The 26,975-nt window shown below is 36.1% G+C and overlaps 1 protein-coding gene across 1 annotated transcript in view; it reads left to right on the top strand.

Moving 5' to 3' along the window:
• Window positions 1–16,803, top strand: part of LOC108694994 (cadherin-related tumor suppressor) — a 109,698-nt gene extending 92,895 nt beyond the window's left edge. Inside the window, exons 8-23 of the mRNA XM_018204696.1 lie at window positions 3,973–4,153; window positions 4,635–4,888; window positions 5,166–5,596; window positions 5,721–6,065; window positions 6,244–6,573; window positions 6,843–7,961; window positions 8,826–9,941; window positions 10,426–10,702; window positions 11,050–11,331; window positions 11,632–11,936; window positions 12,024–12,289; window positions 12,409–12,852; window positions 13,182–13,551; window positions 13,918–14,130; window positions 14,410–15,397; window positions 15,652–16,803. Coding sequence (XP_018060185.1) covers window positions 3,973–4,153; window positions 4,635–4,888; window positions 5,166–5,596; window positions 5,721–6,065; window positions 6,244–6,573; window positions 6,843–7,961; window positions 8,826–9,941; window positions 10,426–10,702; window positions 11,050–11,331; window positions 11,632–11,936; window positions 12,024–12,289; window positions 12,409–12,852; window positions 13,182–13,551; window positions 13,918–14,130; window positions 14,410–15,397; window positions 15,652–16,733 — 8,003 coding nt within the window. The 3' untranslated portion in view covers window positions 16,734–16,803. The remainder of the gene's footprint in view (window positions 1–3,972; window positions 4,154–4,634; window positions 4,889–5,165; window positions 5,597–5,720; window positions 6,066–6,243; window positions 6,574–6,842; window positions 7,962–8,825; window positions 9,942–10,425; window positions 10,703–11,049; window positions 11,332–11,631; window positions 11,937–12,023; window positions 12,290–12,408; window positions 12,853–13,181; window positions 13,552–13,917; window positions 14,131–14,409; window positions 15,398–15,651) is intronic.
• Window positions 16,804–26,975: the final 10,172 nt, after the last annotated feature.

Here is a 26,975-nt window from a genome sequence, read left to right as displayed (position 1 = left end):
TTTTAATCTTATATTTTAATTACTATTAATTATAACATTACTATTGTATCGCATAATCGAAATACGCACTTTACTATTTTTACTATTTCTTTTTGTCATATGTGTATTCAAAGAGAGTTTTCATTGGCTATTTCAATTGACTTTACGATTGGTGCGATTGCTATTATTTCCAGTCATCCTATACGAGATTGGTTTAAACATTCGTGAAATGCTGGCGATCGATTCGTGCTAATTCCTTATGCAAACCGTCCATTAAATGGCGGTCCGCCGAAATGTCAATACGTTGTCCAGCACATAGACGAGAAACGATAGACTATGTACGCGGTGGGTTTAAGTAATGAGCGGTAATATACAAATTGGATATAAATTTGTGGGTTGTTCGATGAGATTCTTTAAGCGGTGGGCAGTTCCTCCCTCTTAAACCTTCCTTTTTTCTCCTTGCTTCCTCTTAGAAGCCGGTAGTCCTCCTCCGGTCCTCCCTCTTCCCCAGTCTTTACCCTTTCCCCGCCCGCCCCTTCTCCCGCCCCCGATCGCGGTGGCTCGATGGCCCAATCGGTCCCCGGCGAGGTAGACAAGCCCGCAGAGTTATGACGCGCGATTATGATAATCGGCCTCGAATGCCTTCCTCCCTGTCTACTTCGGTGCTGGCACTGTCCTCTCTCCTTTCTCCTCCTCTTCTCCTCTTTCTCCTCTTCTTCTACCGTTCCTCCCTCTGGTTCGACCGCAGGCTTTAGACTCCCTCCTCCCCTTCTTCAGCACGCTTCGTTCTTCACCACCTCACCATCTCGTTCGTGCCATCCTCTCTCCCTGTTTTCTCGTTCCGCCGTTCGTGAGGTCCTGCGCGCGTTTTGGGCCTCACGACCTCTTCTTTTTGTTTAAAGAGAGAAGGAGCGAGAGAGAGAGAGAGAGAGAGAGAGAGAGAGAGAGAGAGAGAGAGAGAGAGAGAATTGTTTCTTTTGGATAGTGCCCACACTCGCACATTATATTCTACTTTATTCATATATCCACAGAACACTGTCACGCGCACTCTCGTCATCTCGGAGCACGTATTTTTGTCTTACGCGACGCACATCATTGGAGCGATTATAGGATCTTATGATCTTCAGCATCTGTCGCACGTAAACGGGATGTCTCGTTTCTATTAAGAAATACTATTCAATGATTTGCGTATCTGTGTTTTAATTCTTTATAATTAAAAAGGTATACATGTTAGCCAATTAGCGCTTAACAAGGATTACTTCTTAACATCCTTTCGATAAGGATAACATTCTTGCGAGAAGTCATGCGTTCTTATTCTCTTATTCATACTCGTGATATCTAAGGCTAGCGATTTCCCTAAAAATTGATATTCCTGATCAGCCAAGCTGAACATCTCGTTCGGTGGAAATCGGCGTAACAAGTGAGCCTCTTCATTACTGTCATTAGTAAGCAGTAAGCAAATTATATGATTACTTGTTATGCAAAGTGGGCCATCTCTCCTGGCTCTGTATCCCTGGGAACTTGCATTCACCATGTCATTGTGTATCGCAATTGTTATATACCGCTACGTCTATCGTTTTTTTCTTCTTTTTCATGCATTTCTTCCATTTTTTTGTGCTCTTACTGATCATAATTACTTATATTAGATAGATATTTAGATATTTAAAAATAATAAAATATTATATAAGTAATATAAGTAATAATAATAGAAGTCCCAACGTGGTTAAACTTAAAACAATATGATTAAAAAGGCATGCACCACGAGCGCAAGATGTTAGTGGCTAAATTTTATATTTTAATAAATTACAATAAAATACTATTTACCAATACTATTTTATTGCATTGTTCTTAATTTATACTTTTGTAATCATATTGTTGTATGCTTTTTTAATCATATTGTTATAAGTAATTGTAAATATATTATAAGTATATTTATTTATAATATAAGTATAATTACTTATATTTTATTATTTTTAAATATCTTCTTCCATCAAATTTTTACCGTTACTTCAAAATAGATTGTTAATCTTATAATTGTTGACACATTGACTTTTATGCTTAGATTAAATTATAACTTTTTTAAATGTTTTGTTTTTATGAAGAATTATGATACGTGATGAGTCAGTTTTTGAACAAGACTCATCTATTGAATGGTATTTTTTCGTATTCTTTATTAATTAATATTAATATAAATTTTATATGTAATTAATTCTTTTCTTTTTATTAAATATATTGTCAAGTATCGAGAAAAAAATCTGCACCTACAGGAAAAGTCGTAAAACTTTTGACGCAGTCTGTATATCCAATTTGTACTCTTACAGTCTTACGGGATATTTACCTAGAACATGATAAATACGGTTTCAGTCTCAGCCTCCATCTCCTTCTCCTGTTTTCTCTCTTCTTCTCTTTCTCTGTCCTCTTCCTCTCTTTCCTCCTTTCTCTTATCCCTCGACGGGAACTCTCCGCGTGATTGAACGGTGTACATCCGTACAGGCGCGTGGCCCTGGGCTACGCCAACGCTTGCCATGTACATATACATGTGCCGCGTACACATATATTCGATGTGCAATCAAAGAAATCGGTCCCCTCTCCTCCTTTTCTGCTGGAGAATAATGGTGCGTTTTAGGCGGCGCAATTAAGCCGCGCCGAGATTTTTCCGCGCGTACTAACGTCGTTACTTTAGGTATCCCAATCCGTAAATCATAAGTGGATAACACAATGGGCACCGCTGGAGAACGCCTGTGTCACGTCTAAATTACCCCCGTGTATATCGGCCATTATTTAGCCGTCGCGTGTACTTCCGCGATCCAGAAAAGTTGCTTTTCCTCACAACTCCCCCCCCCCCCCCCCAATTATCTCAATGTACTTGCACTGAGAAAAATTGTTGGTTGACGAATCAGAATTTTTTGGTTAAATCTATTATAATTCTAGTTAAGATAATCAGATGTCTGATTATGACGAAATTCTGATTGATATCTGCAAATTCTTATTGATTTATTTCTTTTCAACTAGAAATTTTTCTCATCCTTTGTTTTTTGAAAGCGACTCCCAAGAAAACATTAAGTAGGATCTAATTAAATATGTTAAATTAAATGAACTACCCTTGTATAGAAATCTAATATTGCCTAATTTATTATTGAAAGTTAATAATTAATTACTTATTTGAAGTACTAAAAGTATTAAATAATATTGCTTTTAATATTAAAAAAAAGTAATTAATTACTGTCTTTTAGCATTATAGATTCCTGTAAGGATAAGAAAGTTCAGAAAGTGAATCTCTCTTTTCATGACAAATTCAAGTGGGATTAAGTTAATTTTTATTTAGCAAAACCATCGAAAAAATTTACAATATTAAATTTAACTTTTAGTTCCCGAAGCATCAAATCAACTTTTCAACTTTTCATTCCCAACTTTATCTGAAGAATAAATTTACAATAAACATACAATTTACAATTATTATGTACTTACAATTGATTCACATTTAAAAATATAAAATAAATAACAATGCAATAAAATAATTAATATCAGTAGTTTTGCTTTAAATGATGTTCCTTTATCGATTTGCGAATTTCATTTTTATTCCAACCAATTTCGCAACAAAAATCTGCAAAAGAAAGATTGTAGGAGCAACGATTTGTCGGTTAAAAGTAAATATGTGCCTATATTGCATGGTGAGCACAGACAAGTTTTAAATCACTTTACGGCGTCTTGCGGGCATCACAGTAATATTCTGTTAAAATTATGGCCCCGGTTTACCTTCTGTTTGAACCGATTTAAATCATCATAAACGAGCCGCGAGAGGCGGGTTGTAAATTTAGCGGAATAATCACGCCACTGACCCAATTATGGTCGTGCGACGTTACGGTTCGCGAGATAGCAATAAAAGCTAAAAAAAAATTAATAAAAATAGAAAAACTTGAAGTTAGAGCGACGCATCGGTTGTCTTTATGACTGCCCGACGACATACACGACTGAAGTTTCGCGTGTTCGCAGGCTCGCCGCCTCTTACCGGATCGGGCATCGTCAAGATCGTCGTCCTCGACGTGAACGATCACAGTCCCGAGTTTGCCCGGCAGGACTACAAGGCCACCGTGATAGAAAACGCACCCGCTGGAACTTGGGTCATCAAGCCGCATGCGACAGACAAGGATGAAGGATTCAATGCGAAAATAAGGTAGGTATTCCTCGCTGATGTTGCGTAATTACGATTGAAAATGCACTTCATTTTAAGAAGGACATGTGAAGGACGTATGATCTTGAATCTGAAAGAAAGTTTATTATGTAATTCTACTTTTCTTACAGTAGAAAAAGATTTACCTCTTTATTTTTATTATCAATATTATTCAGATGTATTCTGCAGTTCTCTCTCTCTCTCTCTCTCTCTCTCTCTCTCTGTCTTTGTATCGCATTTTTAGCTCTAATTAGAGTTTAAGTTAATAGTTACTAAGGAATTTAATAATTTTAAGTAAGCAAGTTATAGATTCTATTTTTGTACGCAAAATTTTGCGAGTTGAATCTATATAGAAACTTTTTAAAAATATACTTATTTTAAGGATCCAAAACAATCATAGCAAAATAATAGTTTGTATTGATAAAATATGCTTGGTTTAATTTTATTGTGTGATAATATACTTTAAATAATTTGTTCAAAATAGTTACAACCTACTTGGAGACAAAGCGGAGCGATTTTCCGCAGATCCTGACACGGGCGAAGTGTTCACCACGGTACCGTTGGATCGCGAGCAAACTGCTGTGTATTATTTAACTCTTGTGGCCAGAGACTCAAGCCCGACAGAACCGCGTGCTTCTGCCGTTAATCTGACGATTTATGTGACGGATGTGAACGACAATGCGCCTCGTTTTTCCAGTCCTCGATATACAGCCTATGTTCCAAACGCAACTAAATCAGGTATAACGAGATTGGCGATTCTAGGAAAATTCAAAAAGTGAAGAAGAATTTCTTTTGTTTGAGAGATTTAAGAAATCAGGTTGATTTTTTAGCAAAATTGTTGAGGACCTTTGCAAGTATCAAATTTAACTTTCAATTTCTAAATTATCTGAGAATGAATGGAGCAAATTTACAACTAGTTGCTGATTATTGAAAGAAAGAATCATCAAAAAATGTTTTGCTGTTCACCAGTTAGCTAACCGCAAATCCAAATGTTGATGTCGATTTTTTTTTAAAGGTGACTTTGTCTTTGGCGCGAAAGCAAACGATGATGATGACGGCGAGAATTCGCGAATTGTTTATCGGCTGCATGGCAAGGATGCCAATCGATTCACCATCGACCTCAACAATGGTGTGATCCGTGCTACTCAAGAACTAATCGATGACCAGACCACTTATCAATTGCAAATACTGGCGTCGGACTGCGGTGTCGAGCCTCAGCACGTCACAGCCGATCTAGTGATCCACTTGTGGGAGCGGCAGCTGTTCCCCAGCTTCCGATCCAGCGTCACTACGAGGTTCACATTGTCTGAGGATGTGTCCGAAAGCAAAGTGATCACCAAGCTGAGCGCTACCACACCGAAGAGCGGGCCAGCGAGTAACTTGATCTATGGTATAGCCGGTGGAAATGTGGGAGATGCTTTAAGAATCGATCCTCACACCGGAGAGGTAAATGAGATCAGACATTTCAATTTTACTTATTTAATTCTTTTCATATGAAATTTAAAAATGATTTTCATTAGTTTTTAATATATTACACATTTTTTATTCTATTATTACATTTCTTCTTTAGGTCGTGGTTGCTTCTGGATTTGATTATGAAACAGCTCCGCATTACGAAGCCTGGATTGAAGTTCGTGATTCGGACACACCTCCGCTGCGTAGCGTTCTCCAACTTCTAGTGAATGTCACGGATGCCAATGATAATGCACCGATTATGGAGGCAGCCATTTATAACGCAACCGTGATAGAGGAGGAATATCCGCCGTTATTCATTATCGAAGTATCAGCGAAAGATCGCGATTCTGGTGAAAACGGACAAGTCACTTATCATCTAGTCGACGACTTTTCCGGGTTCTTTATCATTGACAGTAGAACCGGGCAGATTGAGACCAATGAGAAATTGGATCGCGAAGAGGTGCGGATATTATAGCCAATTATCATAATATATCATAATATCCAATTAATTGATTAAAGCCAGTTGTAATTATCTTTGTCCATCTAAGAATTCTGAAAATATCTCATATGTTTAATTAATAGTGTCATTCAATTATATTTATATTTATATTCAATTATATTATATTATATTCCTTCAGATTGCGTCTTATGAGCTCATCGTGGAAGTCAGAGATCAAGGTCATCCCCAATTAACCGGCACTGCCATGGTGCTCGTTACCGTTCTGGATAAGAACGATAATCCGCCGCATTTCACGCGACTGTTCAGCGTTAACGTGACAGAAAACGCGGAAATTGGCACGTTCGTTATACGCATTACCAGCAGTGATCCGGACATTGGTCAGAATGCGAACGTCAGTTACAGCTTTACCGAAAATCCAGGAATGAAGTTTTCCATCGATGCTTTAAGCGGAAATGTGACTGTGGCTGGACAGCTCGACAGAGAAGAGCAGGATGAGTATCTACTAAAGGTAAGATATTTAGTTTTGATTCACTATTATATGTAATTGACGTAGATTTGTAACACAATATTTTCATAAAATCAAAAGAATTGCAACAAAAAAATAATACAAAAATTTAGAGAGATTGTTTATTGTTAGAAATTTAAAAGAGTCAAACATTTTTTTGCATTTAAAAGTGTATACATATTTAGATTTGAGGGAAGGTAGGCATTTATGTTATACTTTATATTTTCTATTTCTAATTCCTAATATTATTTTCTATAATAACTTCATTATAGGTTGCAGCAGGGGACGGAGCATGGCGAGCAGAGACTGCCTTGACAATCACTATTCAGGATCAAAATGACAACGCACCCGAATTTGATGGAGATACCTATCATTTCCTCTTCCCCGAACTTCAGCCACAAGTGATGCATGTTGGCACGGTCGCGGCTACTGATCGTGATAAACAGGGACCGAATTCCGTTATATCTTACAGCCTACTGCAACCGTCCGATCTTTTCACTGTTGATCCAGCTACCGGTGATGTCTTCAGCAAGCGTGCCCTACGCTACAAACACACTCATCGGCCGTCCTCGCCGGAGAATCTGTACTCGCTGACAGTAATCGCCACTGATAATGGCAAACCACCAATGTCCTCGAAGGCAGTGGTGCACGTGAGCGTGGTAGATGCCAACAACAATGCTCCTCGTTTTGAGCAGAGATCCTATCTCTCAGCGGTACCGGAGAATTGTGAAGTAGGCAAGCGCATTATTCAGTTAATTGCCCATGATGACGTCGATTTTGGCGTGAACGCAGAGGTCAGTTATTCCCTGGAAAATATGAACGAAACTGATGTTCTGTTCGCCATTGAGGAGCAATCTGGCTGGGTTTATGTGCGCAAGAGTCTCAACGGCATTCCCATCGGCGCGACATTCCTGCTAAAAGCGCGCGTCACCGATAAAGGCGTGCCACCGCAGAAAGATGAAATTGTCCTGACCCTTATAATCTCCGGTGAGAATAAACATACACCTGCCTTCGTCGCTGATAATTACCAGGTCAGAGTGCCAGAAAGCGAGGTGATCAATGCTACGCTTCAGACGGTTTACGCCTATGACAACGACAGTGGGCCCAATGGCATGATCCGCTACACAATTTCATCAGGAAACGAAAAAAATCAGTTTTATGTACATCCTGTCACCGGCGTAGTCACTCGACTTGAGCCTTTTGATTACGATCAGGTACAGGAATATCGATTAAACATCACCGCCACGGATATGGGATTCGAGCCGAAGCAAGTAGTAGCGATCCTAACTATCCATGTCACTGACATCAATGACAACCCTCCGACCTTCAATCAAAGCATATATGAAGCATTTTTACCGGAAAATTCGCCGCCCGATAGTTTTGTTTATAAGGTATATTTCATCGTGGACTTTTTTACTCCATGTAGATTTATGTTTGTTGGCATCATTTTTAGCCGACTAGCTAGCTAGATAAATTATTTGAAATTTGAGCTTAAAATAAATATGAAGAAATCATTATAAATTTGCTATATTTCAAGTTTTTTTATTTCTTAAATAAATCAATTGATGATTTTTAGAGCCAAAACGAAAACAACATGCTTGGATATGACATACTTAATGTTCAACCCAATTCGATTACTTATAAAATTTTATTTATAAAAATGAATATACTGTAAAAAATTTTTTTTAACGAAATGCATTAAGAAATTTAACGATGTCAAGCAAATTCCTGGTGAAAATTTTTCTCATAATTTTTATACGAATTGGAACATTTTTCAGAAAAATACTCAGAAATATTCGAAAAGTTTATGTCTTCTTTCAGAATTTTTCATACAAGTGAATTCTGAAATATTCTGAAATTTCTCATCCCATAATTTAAAGAAAATATTAAAAAATTTTTTACATTTTATAACGTATTTCGTCAGAAATTATACTTACAAAAAATCTTAGAAATTTTACGATATTTCATAATTAACATATACATGAAAAATTCTGAGCAAAGATATAAATTTTTTGAAAAATATTCCAATTCATTTAAAAAATATGAGAAAATTATAAAATTATATAGAAATTCTGAAAAATTATATAGAAATTCTGAAAAATTATATAGAAATTCTGAAAAATTACATGAAAAATTCTGAGAAAAATTTTCATCAGGGATGTATGTATTTTAATAAAAAAGTTATAAGCACATTGGGAAAAGAAAGTCAAGTATGCTAGTATTGTAATTTTTTATATTTTATCACAAAATTCCAGGTGGTCGCTCGGGACATTGACTCACCCAAATATGCCATAGTGCAGTATGAAATCCTAGGTGGTACCGGCAAGGACTACTTTCGCATCCGCGGTAATACCGGTGTGATCACATCAGATGCTACCTTCGATTACGAAGAGACGAATGAGTATACTCTCGACATCGTCGCGGCCAATCCAGATTCAAACCCGCAAATGGTCGGCTTTACAACTGTGGTGGTTCACATCACCGGCGTGAACGAGTACTATCCTCATTTTATTCAGCCTGTGTTTCACATGGACGTCTCGGAGAGTGCCGAAGTGGGCACGTCAGTTGGCGCGGTTCAGGCGACTGATCAGGATTCGGGCGAGGATGGCCGTGTATACTATCTTTTCGTGGGCTCGTCTAACGACCGCGGCTTCTCGATTGGCTCGGACACTGGCATCGTTCGGGTGTCGCGCCAGCTTGATCGTGAGACACAGAATCGGGTGGTATTGACAGTGATGGCAAAGAACAGTGGTGGTATACGTGGCAATGACACTGATGAAGCGCAAGTAATCATTTCCATTCAGGATGGTAACGATCCGCCAGAATTTCTGCAAAACAATTATGATATCAATGTGTCGGAGAGCGCTACTCATGGCACCCGCGTGATCATTGTCCGCGCGATCGACAAGGACATCAAGCCGCAGAACAATCAATTCTCGTATTCCATTATCAGTGGCAATCTCGGTCAAGCCTTCAAAGTCGATCCACAGACCGGTGACATTGAGACAGCGAAGCAATTGGATCGCGAAACCGTGCCCTCGTACGATCTGACGATCGGCGCGATTGACACCGGTTCACCACCTCAAACTGGCACCGCAATGGTGCACATCGAACTGCAAGATGTAAATGACAACGGCCCAGTCTTTGATCCCCCAGAAGTAATTGGTTACGTCAGCGAGAACGAACCAGCGGGTACTAGTATCATGACTCTGAGCGCGACTGATCCTGATCTGCCACCCAATGGCGCGCCGTTCACCTATAGATTGATCGGAGGAAGACAGAGCGAGATGGTGACCCTGGACAAGCATTCGGGTATACTGAGAACTACTAGAAGACTTGATAGAGAAACGATGCCGCAGTTGGAGCTCATGGTTGGTATCGCATTTAATAAAAGTGATTTTAACTGTACCTTGTTACATTATTTGTTATCGGAGAAAAGCGATAAAGCGGTTAGTCTTCTGAAAATTTTAAGATCTCTGCAGGTACACATAGATTACACTATTTTCTGAAAATTTTTATATATAATTCCTAATATAATTTCTATAATTGATAAAAATCGAGATTCTAGATCCAAATTTCTATAGTTTTTTTAATATTTCAAAGGGTTTTAAATAAAAATAGTGATTTTAATTTTAATTTTATGTTTATGAAACTTGGTAATAAGTTTTTCTTTCAATCAATCAATCCTAAATCAATCTATGAAAAATAAAATTTTTCAACAGAATTTGGAAACACTAGAATTGCTAAGAAAGTACATATCAGATTACAAAAAAACAAGAAGACAGAAAATTTCTATTTTGATTTATATAAATAGTGTTTAAGAAAAATTAATGAAATATATTTTTGTGTGTATAGATTGAAGTGGAGGACTCGGGTATACCTCGAATGAAGAGTGAGCATAATATTATTGTAATCGTCACTGATCAAAACGACAGTCCATCCACGCCAAGATCGGTGCATGTAATGGTGCATTCATTCAATGGTAAAACACCACTGGGAAAGATCGCTGATGTGCATCCCAATGATCCGGATATCACCGGGACTTTCACATGCAAGATCATTCAAGGCGCGAGTTCGCGTGTACTCACCATTCCCACTGCCTGCGATCTGCACACTAATAAAATTACAGCAGGCACGTTATACATCAATTGCGAAATGTCAGATTTCTCGAGACTTACAATAAAGAGATTTACAACAAATTTTTTTTTATTACTTATTTTGAGTATTAAAAACTGTTTTTAATATTAAAAATAACTAATTTTCAATATGAAATTGAATATTTGTAAAAATAATATTTGTATATTTATGTTTTTTAAAAAGTGACGCATCTTTTTGATAAGTATTTCTTAATGTTACGTCTCGATTTTTCGAGGTTTAGACACATTTTATCATCGATATTTATGAACATCTTAATTTATTCTAAGTAGAATATTACGTAGAAAACTTTTTAACTAATATCTTGATTGTCTGGCTATACAGAAATAGGATATTCTTTGAGCATCTCTGGCAACGATGGACGACATCCGGATGTAGTCTCCAAAGTCACCGTCGATTTCCTGATCTTCTCAAATTCCACTATCGAGAACAGCGTGACCCTGCAAATTTTCAAATTGACCGCTAATGATTTTCTTAGCCGATATTACCGGGCTCTCTTGGATCTTTTGCAACAGAAGATCAATGTCGGCGAAACACTCACCATTTTCAGCATCGGTGAAAACGGACCGGATCTGAACGTTCACTTGGCAGTGGAATCTCCGCAAGGTAAGTTAAAATATGTGTATTATTGGATATCAAACTGATATATTTATGTCATTATTCCAAGTAACATTTGATTATTGCGATAAAAATGATGCCATCTTGACAATGAGTGAAACGTTGAAGATTTTGTTGAACTTCACGTTAATGATGTCAATGTAGTATTGTACTATACGTACTACTATTACTTGGATTATTTATTAATATTACTTGGAATATTTATTAATATTATCCGGTTTCACAACATATTATATACATTAGAAAGTAATAATGTAACTTTGATAATATTTTATTCATTTTCCTCAGGATATCGGATGAGATATGAAGTAACCGAGCTACTGATGACCAATCAAGCTCAAATCCAGACGCTGCTCGAAGATCACTCATTTTTCATTAACTATTCTCCATGCAAACACATGCCTTGCGAAAACGGGGGCAGCTGCAGCGACCGATTGGCTATATACGATGATGCCAGGATCACCGACAGCCAAGCGCTGATCCTGACGTCGCCCAGAATGTTGCACGAGATGGCCTGTAAGTGTCGGGACGGCTTCACCGGTGATAGATGTGAAAGAAGGCAGGATCCGTGTTCTCCAAATCCCTGTTTGCTGGTAAGTACTTAAAAAAAGATATTTTATAAATAAAACATGGAACAAAATTTAATATACATATATAATGTGATACAAAAATTTTTACAGGGAGGACAGTGCCGACGTTTAGGATACGATTTCCAATGCACTTGTCCTATCGATCGCGATGGCAAGTTGTGTGAGCTCGAGAGAGGTGATGCGTGTGCCAGCAATCCGTGTCGAAACGGCGGATCATGTAGAAAGAGCCCGGATAGCTTCAGCTTCTTCTGTCTTTGCAGAGCGGGCTACAGAGGAAATCACTGTGAAGCAATCACCGATTCCTGTCGACCGAATCCTTGTTTGTACGGTGGTTTATGTGTGGGAGAAAAACCTGGGTTTGTTGATCCTTTAAATATAATTTTAAATAACAGCAATCTATATACTTATTCTATTCAATGACCGAGTGTTAATTCGTACAAAAGTGAAATAAGATATAAAATTATTACCCACTTAGATATCGATGTAGCTGTCCCGAGGGTCGCTATGGCCGACATTGCGAACGCTCGACTTTCGGTTTTCACGAGTTGTCGTATATGGCATTCCCGGCGCTGGATTCCAACACGAATGACATCACTATGGTATTCGCCACCACAAAACCGGACGCCTTGCTACTTTACAATTATGCACCGCAGACGGGTGGCCGCTCAGATTTCGTCGTGTTGGAATTAATAAACGGCCGAGTGGTCTTCTCGTACGGCGGTGCCAGAAGTGCGATCACTACCGTCACTATTAAGACAGACCGGCCGGTATCGGATGGTGAATGGCACAAGGTCACTGCCACTCGGAACGGCAGAGTTATCTCACTCAGTGTGTCCACTTGCAAGGAACACGGCGACGTCTGCGACGATTGCAGACCAGGTGATGGTACCTGTTACGCGGGCGACGTGGGTCCGACTGGGTGAGAATCCTATTAATTTTTCCAATACATTTTTTTAACAAAAGAAAATTAATTCATAATCGACAGATGACACCTTAAAATTAAACTGAAAACTAAACTTTTAAGCATTCTAAAATTCTATTAAAATTAAACGTTATACACAGTTTTGATTGTCCAATTATAGAATCTTTATTTTAAATCGTAAAACTTGATTACTTGATTACTTGATGCTAATAGAGATAATTACTAGAGATAATTAAGAATGATGAATCTTTAAAAAATGATTTATTTTGTTCAAAATATTTGATTGCTGTAGATTAAAATTAAAAAATGCTTATTAACGTTCTCAGGACCTTAAACTTCAACAATAATCCTCTTTTACTGGGCGGCTTGGAGAATGCCGATCCCGTGTTGGAGCGTCCAGGCCAAGTGCACTCTGATGACTTCGTGGGTTGCATTCACTCGGTGTCAATAAATGGAAGGACCTTGAATCTGACGAATCCACTCGCATCGCGTGGTGTGAAATCCACGTGTGTCCGATCGCAACGGAATCCTTGCCTGAAAGATGAAAAGGATGCTGCATCCGTCTGTGACGTAGATGCTCAATGTCACGATAAGTGGCATCAAGTGATGTGCCAGTGCGGATCTTTGAGAGCGCCCAATTGCCATGGTGCCTTGGAACCCATCACACTGAGTGAGGGAGGATTTATTCAATTCAAGGTAAAAATAAATAAATCCTATTGATTTTTTTATATTAGGATAATACTTTATTATAATTATTATAATTATTATTATTTACTTAATATTACTAATATAATAAATGTAATAATGAAAAAATAATAATGAATTTATACAATAATGAATTTATTGTTATTAAAAAGTTTAATATTAGATATTTAATATTATATTGTTTGATATTATAGATACGAGATATAATAAATTCTTAAAAGTTATTAGTAAAAAAAAAGATTAGTAAAAGGATTTAAATGTTCAAGTGATTAGAGATGTTATGTTAATTCAACTATGTTAATACTCCATTAATTTTATTTTTAAATAATTTTGAATTGTGGTGTGCAATTTGTGCAGATTTCGGAGAAACACAGAAGAATGCAACTGTTGGAGTATCTTTACGGTGGTTCAACGATATGGCATATGAATCGCGTTAAGCGTGGTCTTATCGAGGACACGAGCTTTATAACAAATCCTTCTTTGAAGACAATTAGCTTGATGTTCAAAACCGTGAGGCCCGATGGTATCCTAATATATGCTGCAACAAATAAGCATTTTACATCTGTAGAGGTGAGATACATTTTAACCACCTTTTTGTCTCATAATAAATATTAAAATCATTTATTTAAAAAATAGTTAATTCTCAAGAATTTTCTTAATTTTATTATTATCAAAAATTAATAGCAATATTAATCATATTTTAAACTAATTATAAATTGGATGCATTCTGAGATATATCAATTTTTGTTTTATATCGATTGTTGACTTTTAGATCACAGATAAATGAATAAAAAACGGATAAAATAAATGGATTCCATTTCTAATTAATACGACTATAATGTGTTTCAGCTTCGCAACGGCCAGTTGATTTACATGTCTCTGCTTGGATCACCAGTAAACATGTCTATTAATATTGAGGGCAGTCTTGCTGACGGACGTTGGCATAATCTGACTCTCCATGCCTACGCTCGAGGATTAAGACTGTTGATCGACAATACTCTAACAGGCGATGAGTTAGATTTGGCAGGAGTTCACGATTTTCTTGATCCATACTTGTCCGTCTTATCGATTGGTGGAGTCAGCCAGGATCTCTATTATGCTCATAACGCTGGCTTTAAGAGTTTTGAAGGTTGTCTAGCTAACTTTACCATCAATAATGAGGTGCAACCATTCAACGGTTCCGGTTCTATCTTCAAAAATGTGCTTTATCATGGCAAAGTGAACACTGGATGCAGAGGACCGATTGGTATCGGTGCGGCCACGGCCGCGGACCCTCTCAGTATTGGCATTACTTTGGTCATCGTCTTCTTCGTCATCCTATTAATTGCCATTTTGGTGAGTTTCATAGTGTTCCGACTACGCCGGCAGAACAAAGAGAAGTCAGCACCATCGGTTGTTAACAAAAATACCAATGCCATCATGACCGGCAATCCTTTGGTCGGTTCTGGAAATGACAATCTCATGTCCCGTCATGAGAACACGTATATCTCTGACACATCGGATTTGCGCGGCGTCGGTCACATGGGTCCTGAGTTGATTTCGAAGAAGTACAAAGAGCGCGAGATCAACTCTACCGCCGAGCATCGACCACAACGACCGGATATTATCGAGCGTGAAGTCACCAAGTCGCCTCCCATCCGCGATGAGCATCCACCGTTACCACCGCCCACCCAAATCTCTCTTCATCCTCACGAGCATAACCCGGAACCCGACATCCCGGAGCATTACGACTTAGAGAACGCCAGTTCCATTGCGCCTAGCGATATTGACATCGTATATCATTACAAGGGTTATCGTGATGGCATGAGGAAATATAAAGCCACTCCTCCTCCTATAGGTGAGAGACGATTAATCATTTATTAAAGACAAACATTTTAATGTTTAGTTCCAGTCGACACTAAAGTAATATAACATCAATGTTATATTCCTTTTAGTTGATGTCGACTGAAGTGCAAAAATAACGTTTTAAATTTTATTTAATAATATAATAAAGCATATTTTATTGTATTATTAAAAGGCGTGTATATATATATATATTTATATATTTAAAATTATTTAAATTGACTTAAATAGAAATTGTTTATTGTACAGGTAATTATGGTAATCATCACAAACACACGGGACAACAACATCGTCATAACGGACCTTTTCCACCACGAGCTATGCCACCACCCAACGTGAACCAATCATCTGGACCAGCGCCAAAATTGCTCCAGAGCACTCCTCTGGCGAGATTATCTCCCAGTAGCGAATTATCTGCACAACAACCGCGGATTCTCACATTGCACGACATCAGCGGAAAACCGCTGCAAAGTGCGCTGCTGGCCACCACGTCTTCATCCGGCGGTGTCGGCAAGGACGCATTAAATTCTAACAGCGAGAGAAGTCTGAACTCGCCCATCATGAGTCAATTATCAGGTTCGACCGCCAGCAGGAAGGCCCCTCAGTCCAACAATGAAAACTCTGTGAATAATGTGTCATCGGGCCCAATGGGTCTCACAGCAGAAGAGATTGAGCGACTTAATTCTCGTCCGAGAACGTCCAGCTTGGTCTCTACTCTGGATGCCGTGAGCTCCTCCAGCGAAGCCAGGGGCCCACCTGCGCACGGGCCTCTTCATCATCACCGACGTCATACGCCCCCGGTAGAGAGGCTCGAACGACGAAATTCGTCAACTACCGACGAGAGTGGTAATGACAGCTTCACGTGTTCGGAGATTGAATACGACAACGGGTCACTAGTGGGCGACAAGAGATCTGACAACCTGTTCGCCAAACAGGATGACGAGAGGAGCAGCCCGCAGGGAAGGAGCAATGTTGAATCATCGCAGTCGAAACCACCGCTGCCGCCGAACGTTGGCAACTATGACGGCTTCGACAGTTCATTTCGCGGCTCCCTTAGCACTCTCGTCGCCTCTGATGACGATCTATCGACCCATATGGGCGGCCTCCTCTATGGCACCCATGCCACTAATGGTTCGCCCACTACCACCACCACCACCACTACCACCGCCGCTGCCGAGGATGCTCTTAGTTGGGACTACCTACTCAACTGGGGACCCAACTTCGAGAGCCTCGTCGGCGTATTTATTGACATCGCCGAACTGCCGGACAGTACCAGTCGAGTACCCAGATTACCGGCGAATATCCCCAAACCGTCTGAAGAATACGTTTGAAACGGATCCTTAGATATGATGCCGGGACAATTTAGTGAACAATAGTAGTTTAATGATTGTGAGATTTATTTCGGGCAAATTGTAAAGACTCGACCTGAAGAAATGTGCGAGCTTCATTTAGAAATGTTATCGAATTGTTTTGCTGCTTGTTTAGTTTGTTTAGTCGAACGTTTGTAAATTGATAGCATAAATAGTGACATCCAGTCTCGCGGGCTTGAAAGATCGAACGTGGTTTTGAGTCATATGAGGACCATTGAAAAAAATGTTAGTGAAAAATATCATGAAAAGTTATTGCAACGTTTAGGGGGTTGCAGTGAGTGCCACGTCGAATGGGCCATCTTGCCATAAAACAGAGAGGAACGTCTCTCGAAGAGACTCGTCCATATCCTCCCATCGTGCACGGGAGAAATTCGTTGTTTTCTATTGTACTCTTTATCTCGCAATTTTTTTTTGTAAATACTGAATGACACGTGTCTAATCAAAATGATTACGCTCGCGCGTAATATTTACTCCTCGATACGATCGATCGAACTGCAAATATTCTCTTACGACATGATATCGTGTATTATAAACAATCGACTCTTATAGAAAAATATTATTAGATTCACGAAAACATAGTTAGAAATAATTTGGAAAAACCATTCGATTTTTATATTGTACGCTATTCTTTCTAATAAGTTTTTCACTAATCTAATATTTTTCCATAAGGTGAAAAATCATGCGCGCGCGCGCGCGCGCGTGTGTGTGTGTGTGTGTGTGTGTGTGTGTGTGTGTGAAGTTAATATTATTTATAGTATTAATATTAAGATTTTAAACTATCTTAATTGATTTTAATCAATAATTATTAATATTACAAATAATATTAATTTTAGTAGCAATGTCGATGTTAAATTTGCATGTTTTGCACGTTTCGAGCGATCGTATGCGATATTCAATACGAAATGCAATCACGCGAGATTACTTTAAATGCCATTTTTAATTACGACGATTTATCTGCCGCCGGTGAAAAATATGTGCGACTGGGTATCGAGACAGTCCAATTATAATTGTTAACTAGCGACTTCTGTATACATATATCTTAAGCTGTCGTGCCAGATACATACTCGATACAGTCGTACATATCATAATGATTGCTTGAATGGCTAAGTGGCATTTATTTCAGAATTTTTTATATTTTAATCGAGAATCTTAAAAGATTATTTATTGAAATTGCAGAATGAATTGATTTTCGGGATACATGACTGTAAAATTTGTTATAAATTACAATAATTTATATGATAATGTACAGTTATATTGTATTTATACGCGTGTGAATTAGATTTTGATATGTTGAATTAGAGTTTAATATCCTTTTATATGTCTCGAAAATTTTTATTAATTAAATGAAAGTAAGATAAAAATAGTGATTAATCACGACTTTTATTATGTTACTTACTAAAATTGCAATTTCACTAAATAGGAACGCTGTTTTCTAATTGACTTTGGATTTTGATACTGTAATATACGCCCACACAGCATACTTTATCTAAGAGATATCCTGAGAACGTCTTTAAGATATATATAGATGTCCTCTAGAAACGTTTAAAGTGCTGTATGAGACAGAAACACAGAACTAGTCCTTATATCTTTTTGTTTATGATGATAGAATCGTCATTTTTAAATTTCTATCGGCAATGTGAAATGTTTTACTCTTTGTCTACCTATCTGAGTCTTCGAATTTTTATGTAAATTTTTATATTGTTCCGAACCGTATAAAGATCTGATAAAATTCTTACATACTTAAAGTTTTAACAATGGATTTGTATTAAATCATAAAGGTTGGATTTTATTTTACTTACTTCTTTATAGATTTAAATTTATTTGAGTTTATAATAACAAAAATTCTATACTTAAACTTCGATTGTACTTTTAAAGTCTAATATTGCCGGCGAAGAATTAAAAAATCGTAAAATCTATTGTCTTAATAAATCCGGATTAAATATGGAAATTATATCAATTATATTATCTAATTTTAGAATATTCCGAACAATAATTGTTTTGTTAAATTTTCCTTGTTTGTGTTAAATATTGTATAGCATTTGTGTCATTCAGCCATTCGACTCAAGATACAGCGTTTTGATTAGAAGAGAAGGGAGAGAGTTCGTCTTACCACATTACAAGCAACAAACTACTTTGCAATTCTTAGATTGCGAAGATAACAGAATGCCGCTGATGAACGGGATTATCGGGTTGTAGTGGAATCCATCACGTGGATGATAACGTGATTCGCAGGCGTGTCAAATTCGTGCTCAATTCGTGCTCGTTAGAACAATAACGACACCTAATCGTAGCGTTCCTCAGAGTAGCCTGCTGGCGGCAGACTACCAGACTGATTTTCTCCTCTCTTCAAACGACGTTTCGCGATCGTGAGATGCGACCTCCTCGACGATCGCCTTACGCGTTTACTTTGTAAATTATGAGATCTGTCCTCGGCCTGATTTCATCTTGTAAATAAAACCGCGCGTGTGAATTGTACAAAAGTGTGAATGCATATGTGAGTGTGTGCTAACTATCATCATCGATCGTAAAATAGATGACAGATTTGTAAAAGTTGCTGTCTTATTTATTTCCTTTTCCTCTTCCTCTAAATTTTTATGCAACATATATAGGATTTTTTGATATTTTAAAAAATAACAAAATATTTAAACTAATTATTTCAGTTTAAATATTTTGTTATTTTTAACTTTCACATGTGTCAAAATGTATTATTTTAATACACAACATGTGATTGAAATAAGTGTTCATATGGATGCTTATAAAAATTTCCATAAAAATTTTAATTCCTATAAAATTGAAACAAATTTAAATTTTAAAAAATTGAATATATAATATATATAGATTTTAATTTAATAAAAACATTAAATTTGAATCAAATTTTTTATTAAATCCACACATTTCTTGAATTAAATTATTTAACTTCATTATTTTAATTAAATTAACGATATAATATTAAATAGAGTAGTTTATAATAATAGGGTAGTTTATAATAATTAAAAATGACTTAAATTGAGTATAATTTAGCATTACAAATTTAACAATTTTCACGTTTAAATATTATTATTCATAAAGAGATAGAATTAAAAGATCAGAGAAGTTTAAATATAAATCCAATTCGACTTAGATAAATTTAACTAAGTTTAGAGTGATAAACAAATTACAAATCATCACATCGATTTTTGAAAATGTCTGAAAGTTCATTACTTATCTGTTACATCGATAAATCTCGATCACGGCTTCGATCTTCATCTCTTGCATACGTTTCGATACTTTTGTCAAAACGGTTAAATATTTCATCGTGTCAAATTACTTATTAATTATTTTTTACTATATATGTATTAGCGTCTATTATTATTTGTTGATTTGAAACTGAATTTTCGGTCGCTTCGTGAACAAGACACGAGAGAGTTTGCGTTTTTCACGCAGAAATTTCACCGACCTCGCGACTCGTCGAATCGGGCTGTCGGAATCCGATAAAATCGGTTATAATGTACAGATAATGATATCTCCACTTCCGTCATACGACGAGCTACTGAATAGCGCTTACGCAAACATTAGTTTGATCGCCGACAAGACCTGGACCTTCGATCCCGAGGATCCTTTTCGAAAGTTAAATCACTCTCTTTGGATTCAAGTGAGACGCGCAACAGTTTTTCCCATATTTATCCTATAAATACTGCATCAAAGTATTTTATATATGTTTTTCCAAATATTTTTTTATTGATGCTATTATCGTTTATCATTGAGGATACTTTATGCGTAAGAGAAGAAAGGAACTATCAAAAATTTGTTTTTTATAGCTGAACTAGTATACACTTTTCGTATTTAAAATAAAACAAGTATGTTTGTTATTTGGTGACAGTGGAAAAGAAAATTCTATCGCAGTCCAGTGCAACAATAAAATTAATCTCAACTCTGTCATTGAATTGACAGAAATATTCTTTCTGAAGATAACGGAAATTATGTTGGATCATTTAGAACCACAAATTGTGATATTTTCATTTATTGAAGATAATAAAAAATATAGTTGTGAATTGTTGAAAATAAAACGCGCGTATCGTAACAGTGCAGATTTTTTCGCGATGAGAGGAAGGAAAATTTATTTTGACATAATGATAACTTATCGCGCGCGTTTAATGCCAGAGTTGCGAAGTAATCGCGAAGTACGAGGAATATGGTGATTATCGTCCAAGACTCGTTCGAGACGTCATCTCCGAATCGCGCTTGGCGAAATACGGTAATTACGAGTACGACGAGCAGCATGAGAGAATGTACAGGCCGGACGACGGTAAATCGTCAGGTAGCGTGCCTTGCCACTTCCGTTCAGCTACGGAGGCTGTGGAACCGTGGATGCTTCCTGAAGTTCAAGAACACTTCGCCCGGTTAATTTCGCCGAGTTGCACGCGATCACATCGGGAACCGTTAGTTCGCTTCGGCACTTCGGTGTTATTTTTATGATCCGCGAAGTTCTTCCCTCTACACAATTTCGTGATAAAGAAATTATCACGAATTATGACCCATCTACACTGTAATATTTAATTAAGGATGATATATAAATCTTATTTAGCGATTGAAGATATAATATATTAATTGCAATTTAAAATCAATTGATTCATTCTCAGGGAGAAATATTAATTGAAATGAACGTCGATTCAATTTTTATTTCTTTTTGAGTTTTATATTTATCACAACAATGTTTGTATTGTAGATATGAAAATTCTAAATACATCTAATATTGATTGCGATTAGATTTTAATATCTTATTAATTAGTATTTTCAATTTGCAAAGCTCAGCAATACAAATACTAAAGAGTAACACCGCGAGGAGGGATAATGAAACCGTCGCTTGCTTGAACTTTCAATTGGACTGGAACGAGAGCTCGAAAAAGCGACGTCAAAAGACCAGTCCAAAAGGGAGCAGAAAAATTGGATTACGCGATGAATTACTTTCGGCTTATAAATCTGACGAGGGCGGTAAGCAGTAATCTTACAAGTTAATAGGATGCAAATTATAAATCTATAAATCATACACCTGTACAGATCTTTATACGAAAATAATACAAATAATGATTTGTCTTTTCATTTGCATTTTAATTGTTATTTATTTTATTAAAAAATTATTTTAATTTCATATTTTTGTATTTATTTATTATTAATTATTTATATATTATTTATATATTTATATATACATATTATCTTATTAATATTCTAATTTTAGTATTAATGAAGTAGATTTTATTAATAAATTATAATTATTTTAATTACATTTGTTATTTGTTGCAAGTTTGTAATAAAAATGCTACTTTTTTTATAAATGGTGCTCATAACAACTTTGTAACTCAGTGAAAAATAAAATAATTATTACAATTGTTCCAACGAATACTTTTGTTTAGAAACTCGTTTATGTAATTTATTATATTTTAATAAACATTTGTATCTATAATTATAACAATTACAATTAGCATCTAATTAGCATTTCCTAAATTTAATTAAAAATAAAATTATATTTATGATTAATTAAATAATTTTTAAATATATATGACTTTCGTTTAACATCTATCTTCGTGGTTGTATGCTCCCTACTATTTATATTTTATATTTATGATTATTATAAAAAATTCTTGTTGAGAAATTGAGATATGTTAAGAGATACACAGAATAATTAAAACACTAGCATCTTAAAACTAATATCTAAGTTTAAAGACTCAAATGCTATCGTCTTACGCTTCTTTTATTTCTTATATATGCATTATGTGTTTTATTAGGAAAATCAATCAGAATGTTTGCCCGTCATCGCCGATACACCGCCGAGACTGCCGCGGAAATGCAGCTGCAATTTCGCATCGAAAGCAATGCTGTGCGCGACATATGGAACTCCGAAAAGATTCAACAACAACAGCAACAACAGCAGCGATGTCATCAGCAGAGCCAGCAATCACGTACCGCACGACAGACGCAGCCTGTCACTCAACATCATCAGTTCTACTGCACATTGCAGTATCAACCCTTGATCATGCGAGAATATCAGCGAAAACCGTTATTATCACCTCCATTACTACCACCACCGCCGCCACCACCGATTCTGAGCGCCGAAGTGCCTGAATTCTTCCCGAAGTCGAGCCTACCCCCGATAGCATATAACTTGAATAATGACAAAGAGCGCAAGACTTGTCAGATACGGTACTTCCCGTCGTTGAATGACAGGAATTACCAAAACGAGTTGTTTCCTTATAACAGGCCGCAGCAGGAGTCTGCGGCAACTGTCTTCCCAGTAAACGTACGGCTTACAGAAGTAAACTTTAAATCTCTGTTCTTTTCAGCTAAACTTCTTGCATAGATCATCTTTCCTCTTTTTCTTTCGCATTAGAGAAATAAGAGAAAAGATGAATGGTACAAGAAGTTCAGCTAAACAATACAGATCTTTTGTATCAAGATCACGTTAGACGTTTCTCAAAGAGATCAGTCAAAAGTTGAAGTCTCTCATAAAATATTATATAAAATATATACTATATATAGAGTAATATACAAAATGTACCTTCATGAATGTCATGATAAACTCTTCATTACAATCTGCGATGCAATCAAAACTTGGTTGCATTGGAAAAAAAACGATCGTATTACGTTAAAATTAAAATTGATTTAATGAGTCAGTTTAAAAAAAAATAATTTTTATAATTTATAATATTACGAATTGATTATTAAAACTTTTTAGCTATGCAACTTCTTTTTACGATACAGAATGCTAGAATGTCTATATTATCAGCGACAGAGACGAATGTGTTTCGTTCGCCTCAAGAATGGATTCACAGAGTGGCACCACCAGTGCAATTGCAGTTGACAGCATCTTCATCGTCACCACTATCAATCTGCACGCCGCTGCAACCAATTCACGATGCTGCAATCGTCGGCCATCGTCCTTTACAGGTACTTTTTATATAAAAATAATTTTTTATATAAAGTATTTTTTTAGAAAAGAATTAAGATAATCAAAAAAAAAAATTTTTAATCTATCGTCTGCAATCTATGTTTTTTAACTCAAATGTTAAAACCTTTATTTAATAAAATTTAAGCAACAATAAAGAAAAAAATTGAAATTTGTTTATTAAGATATAATTTTCAGCAATAAGGGAATCGGACTTCTTTATTGTGAAGAAAATTGAAAGTGAAATTTTTTGTTTTCAAAAAAGACCTAAATTGCAGACACAAGGTTCATTATTCTAGAATATAAATATTCGTATTTGAAGAAAAAGAGAGAGGATAGAGATAAATAGATAAATAGATAGATAGATAGACAGACAGACAGACAGACAAAGAGAGAGAGAGAGAGAGAGAGAGAGAGAGAGAGAGAATTTTTACACTATTTTTCACATTACAATTATTATTAATATAATATCAACAATTATAATTGATGAATAAGATTAATAATGTTACATCATTATTAAAAATTTCCACAAAGCTACTCATAATAAAAATAAAATTATACATCGTAATTTTGCAGATGTACGAGAAATTTTTACCTTGTACTCAACCAAGTTCAACGACGCCTATACCTGTATATCAGCGACCGATAGAACTGTATCAGGAACCAATGCTGAAGCGGAAGAATCAAGGGGTTGACTTCAACAATCTCATTCTACTAACAAAGAACAGCATCAAGACGCGACGAAGCCACTCGAAGCCGCTTGTTCAGCAGCCTTCCCTTCTGGATTCCAGACAGACCCTAAAAACTTCCAGTCACAATGTACAGGTGCAATGGTTCGATAGAGATCACAGTGCGAGGAAAACGAAAGAGGTCGTGACCGTAAACGCACTCGTATCCGAACTGCGCAGTTTTGAGGAGAAGTACGAATACTGCAGAGGAGCTGATACTAGCTGGAGAACGGTCGCCGAATCATCACAAGACCAGCAAAGATTGTCTGAAACTTCGTTCCGGTTGAAGGATGGAATATATGAGAACGAGAGCTCAAGCTGTAGATCAAAAGACAGATTCTTTGAGAACGAAAGCTCAAGATACAGAGCTTTAGACACTGAAGAGGATAAGAGCTCGAAGCGGCCGCTTTATAGAGACGTTCTAGCGAATGCCTCAAATGAGACGATCTTAGATAATGTCTTCGAGAAGAGGTACATTGAAGTTTTCGATTAAAAACTTTTTAAAAGTTTGGATTTGGCGGAAAGTCATTTTTTTTTTATCAAATTCATCTGTAGTTGAATAGCTGTATTATTTAACAGAGAAAGCAACTTTGTAACTTATAAAATTCTTTAATACGATTAATCTTGTCCTTCAATGGATCTAAATGTAAATCAATCACATTGAAGATTTTATAATAGTTTCAAAGCTTTTCCTGTTGAACGCAACTGATGTTTCACTGATTTTTAGGTACGACGAGCTTGAACAGCAAGCGATGGAACAATACAGAAATTCAGAGGAGTCACTGGCGCTCAAATATCAGGTAATGTTCTAAACTTGAATATTCATTTTGTGGCATATATCTTCGCAAAAAATGAAAGGAAATAATTTTAAAAAAATTTTAGTAAGATTATAAAAACCGTGTGATCTTACAGATTCTTTGACATTCAGATTTAATAGCAATAAATTATTTATTATCTTTTTATTCCAATTGTTATCAAACGATATTTTACAACCAAAAGAACTAATTTTCAATCACTCTTAATGCTTGAAAGTAGAATGCTTTCACAAACACGTTTTCGATTAATTTTCATTCAACTTCTCACATGGAATATTATTATGCTGATGTTTACATTACGATATCGCAGGAATTGGAACGTCAAGCAATGGAACAATACAGAAATGGTAATATAGGAGATGAAAAACGTTTGATGGATCAAGATTGTGTCGATGGACAAAGATGTTCGGAATATGGACATTGCAGTCCCGTGAAAAGACATGCAAGAAAAAAAAGTAAACATGATACTTCCAAAATTGCTATATAATATATTGGACGTTTAATGCTCTTCGATAAAAATAATATCTTTAAAAAATAACTATTTCTCAGGTTCTTATTTTCCGCAAATCACTCTATTAAAGCCGAAGGGTAAATCTTTGCCAAATGTTTATCATGGCAATAGTAGTAATCATCAAGCAACCATCGCTTCAAGAAGTTTATCCGCATTGACTGAATCGAAGGAATCGAAAAACATATGTAAGGGTGCATCAGGAGATAAAATTGATACGAGTGGTAAGTTAGTATCAGCAACACTATGGAAAAGTATTAGAGATAGAGAAGACACAAGAAAGTTATAATGCATAATGAAATTTATGTCGATATTAGATAAATACTTAGATATTTTTTATCGTTATATTAAATTATATTAGAACTTACCAGACAACACGCATGTTCAAGATCGGATCAAAACATATTATAAAGATATCATTAAGACGTCTTTTAGATGTCTAAATATTATTATTCTTTTTTAATCGTAATTTGAATTTTTTTCAGATATTAAGTTAAATATTAAATAAAAAATTATGTTAAAATATTTTGGTAATATGTGTGATAAGGAGATGCCATTATTCTTTAAAATTTTGTCACAATGTGTTGCAATGAATTTTGATTTCTTTATAGCAGTGAATTTCGAAATGAAATCAATATCAATGCGATTTGAGTTCTATAATTAGAATGATTTCATTAGAAAATGATTTCAAAATTATTGATTTTTGAAGTCTCAGTTCGAGCATCGTCAAAGCGGCGTCTGATACTGATGTCACCCTTTGAACGCAAATCAGAGGCCAGACAAATAATGAAGGCAACGGAACTACGAAATATTTGCTCGTTCTCCCAAACAAGAAACAACGTCCTCGATTATTATCGGACTTCCGAAATTGCCCAGAATGGCAGCGGTGATGAAAATATAACAATTATACAATCACCTGGTACTGAAGGTATAATAGCATCAATCATGTAAAGGCATGATGTAATATAATAATATACAGTCTATTCAACAAGAAAGTGTGGGTAATAATCTGAAAAGAATAAAAGATAAAGTAAAGTTGTTTTTTTAAATGAAAATAGAAGATTTTTAGTAATGCGTGATTATCTAATATTTGATCTAGTTGTCTTTATTATCAATTATTGCTTGGCACCGTTTTAATTAGTTTAAAGATTCAAACGTACGATATAAGATAGACGGCGCTACTGTGATTTTCTACAAAAATATCACACTTTCTCGTTGAACAGATTGTATATA

This window comes from Atta colombica, unplaced genomic scaffold, assembly GCF_001594045.1.
Source record: "Atta colombica isolate Treedump-2 unplaced genomic scaffold, Acol1.0 scaffold126, whole genome shotgun sequence".
NCBI classification, from domain to species: Eukaryota; Metazoa; Arthropoda; class Insecta; order Hymenoptera; family Formicidae; genus Atta; species Atta colombica.
This window is presented reverse-complemented; position numbering and strand designations above follow the sequence as displayed.